This window comes from Octopus bimaculoides, chromosome 10 (genome assembly GCF_001194135.2).
Source record: "Octopus bimaculoides isolate UCB-OBI-ISO-001 chromosome 10, ASM119413v2, whole genome shotgun sequence".
Classification (NCBI taxonomy): domain Eukaryota; kingdom Metazoa; phylum Mollusca; class Cephalopoda; order Octopoda; family Octopodidae; genus Octopus; species Octopus bimaculoides.
The window spans coordinates 83,840,453-83,843,051 of record NC_068990.1 but is presented as its reverse complement, the minus strand read 5'-3'; the positions used below and the strand labels follow the sequence as shown (position 1 = coordinate 83,843,051).

Sequence of the window (2,599 nt, the reverse complement as noted above, 5' to 3'; positions counted from 1 at the left end):
TGTTATACAACCTGTTCAGTCCATATTCTTGTATTAATATTATGTGTGCATGTGTGTTGTGTGTGTGTGTGTGTGTGTGTGTGTGTGTGTGTGTGTGTATTTATACACATAGGTTATTTCCTGTTAAGAACATAGTAGAGTATAGTATAAGCTCGTTCACCTTCAGTTTTCACCCTGTGCTATCCAGTAGTAGTATTATATGTACTGCCAGGTTTGCATTGGGGCTTTCTTAGTGTCCGAATGGACAATTGAATAAGTTAGAGTCAACAAAAAGGAGTACAGTTGGACCTTTATTTGTAATCACTACAATTGTTTCCATGCAACGAAGTTCTCCAGGCTCGCAGGTATTTGGTTATGTAACCGTTTCCCTGCATTATGAGATCGATCTCGTTGTGTTTCCTCAGGTGATGTATAAATATCGTCTCCGTAAACTCAAATTCTTGGCTTCGAGCACATCTTTTCTGTCTGTCATGGCTTGCGAGGTAGTAGTAGTAGTCGCAGCACAATACATTTTTTTATACACTGAGTGACTACTACAACCTATCTGGCTGAATCCAGAACCATATGGTTGAGAAGCAAGCTCCTTACCACTCATCTATGCGCTTGCTTATAATCATGCCTGCACCTACATGTGTTGTACTTTTATTAGAGCATTCAAAATTAACAGAAATATTATGCATATTAACTTAATATGTTTTCTCTCTTTTTTTCTTTTTGCAGATAATATTGAGAAAAACTCACAAAAACTTCTAGGTATCTCGAAGAATGCTAAATATTTCCAAGAAATCGATGTTGTGTTGTCTACAGACATTTTAGAAAAAATGATGCCGTTGATACCCGATATATCTACTAATATAACAACGAATAATATACTTCAAAGCGTGAATAACATGATCGATGCTCCAGAAGACGTATTGGTTATTGCACAAGAGTCAAACCAGAGTGCTAATGGGTAATACAAACATAATAGTAGTAATAGCAGCAGCAGCAGCAGCAGTAGTAGTAGTAGTAGTAGTAGTAGTGGTGGTGGTGGTGGTAGTGGCAGTAGCAGCAATAGTAGTGGCAGCAGCAGCAGCAGCAGTAGTAGTAGTAGTAGTGGCTACTACAGCATTAGTGAATTAATATAGTTCATCACAAGTGTATATTCTCTTTTACTCTTTACTTGTTTCAGTCATTTGACTGCGGCCATGCTGGAGCACCGCCTTTAGTCGAGCAAATCGACCCCAGGACTTATTCTTTGTAAGCCTAGTATTTATTCCATCAGTCTCTTTTGCCAAACCGCTATGTTACGGGGACGTAAACACACCAGCATTGGTTGTCAAGCGATGTTGGGGTGACAAACACAGACACACAAACATACACACAGACACACACACACACATATATGCATATATATATACGACGGGCTTCTTTCAGTTTCCGTCTACCAAATCCACTCACAAGGCTTTGGTCGGCCCGAGGCTATAGTAGAAGACACTTGCCCAAGGTGCCACGCAGTGGGACTGAACCTGGAACCATGTGGTTGGTAAGCAAGCTACTTACCACACAGCCACTCCTACACCTATATGTGCAAGTTTAGCTGTTAACATAATGAGAATATGCAAATTTCAGTGTTGTTTTCTTGTTTTTATATTTTTCACAGAATGTTGGCCGTCATAGAGAGAATCCCAAATGAAGTTTTCCTGGAAGAGCTGCAACTAACAGTTTTATATTCCAATCTTGGCATTGGTGTTAGCACAGTAGATAAGGACAACTTCGATGGTTTTACCTATGCAATTGAATCTGAAAAGAATGGAACCAAAAAAATTAATACGGTACAATGCTATCTTGAGATTACACTGTTATTAATCCTGTTGTCTAAACACCTCAGCTAGTACAGTACAGTAGACTGAAATACACTATTTTATTGCTAAATAAATTATTGTCTTCATGTAGCTTATAGCTAAAGTATATAATATAAATATATTAAAATATAATGTAATTGTTATGATGTGGTATCTTCCACAGTTATAATATGTGGTCACTGCTGTGACTGTAGCTGTTGTACCTACTCTAGTAGCCACAATATTTTCTTGGTATCGGATACAGTGTATCTCTTCTATACTGGAATAGAAGAGATACATTACTTCTTCTATCTTGCTGTCGCTGGTAGCTCTGCAAGACACTGAAATTGAACCGTCTACCTTGACTGTGACTCAAACTCGACTATAACATGTAACTGACACTTAACTCCAACGGAGAACTTGTACACTGACTCTACAATGACTGACACACGAGTCTCTGTACTGGTTGGCATCGTCTCACTTTACAGCGTCTGGTTCAAACCACTTGTCCTGTGGGAGAGGTGCACCATTTCCACTGCGACATCTTCCCTTCTAGTTTTTTCTTTTTTTTTTTTTTTGGAAAGCAAGTAATTTTATTTCGTTTTATTCACCCCACCCCTCTTTTTTGATTTTTTTTGATTTTTGATTTTTATTTATTTTTTTTACGAGAAAATTTTTTCCTCCAATTAATAGCGAAAATATTTCTTGTGGGCTTGGTAATGGATAGTTGTGTTCTACTAAACAATCATTTAACCCTGTTGAAAAATTTTCACACA

The 2,599-nt window shown here is 37.9% G+C and overlaps 1 protein-coding gene across 1 annotated transcript in view; it reads left to right on the top strand.

Annotated features, from left to right (window-relative positions):
* LOC106882741 (adhesion G-protein coupled receptor G6) overlaps positions 1 to 2,599 on the top strand; it is a 25,031-nt gene that overhangs the window by 6,742 nt on the left and 15,690 nt on the right. The window contains exons 6-7 of the mRNA XM_014933515.2: positions 721 to 952; positions 1,643 to 1,814. Of these exons, the coding sequence (XP_014789001.2) occupies positions 721 to 952; positions 1,643 to 1,814 (404 nt within the window). The remainder of the gene's footprint in view (positions 1 to 720; positions 953 to 1,642; positions 1,815 to 2,599) is intronic.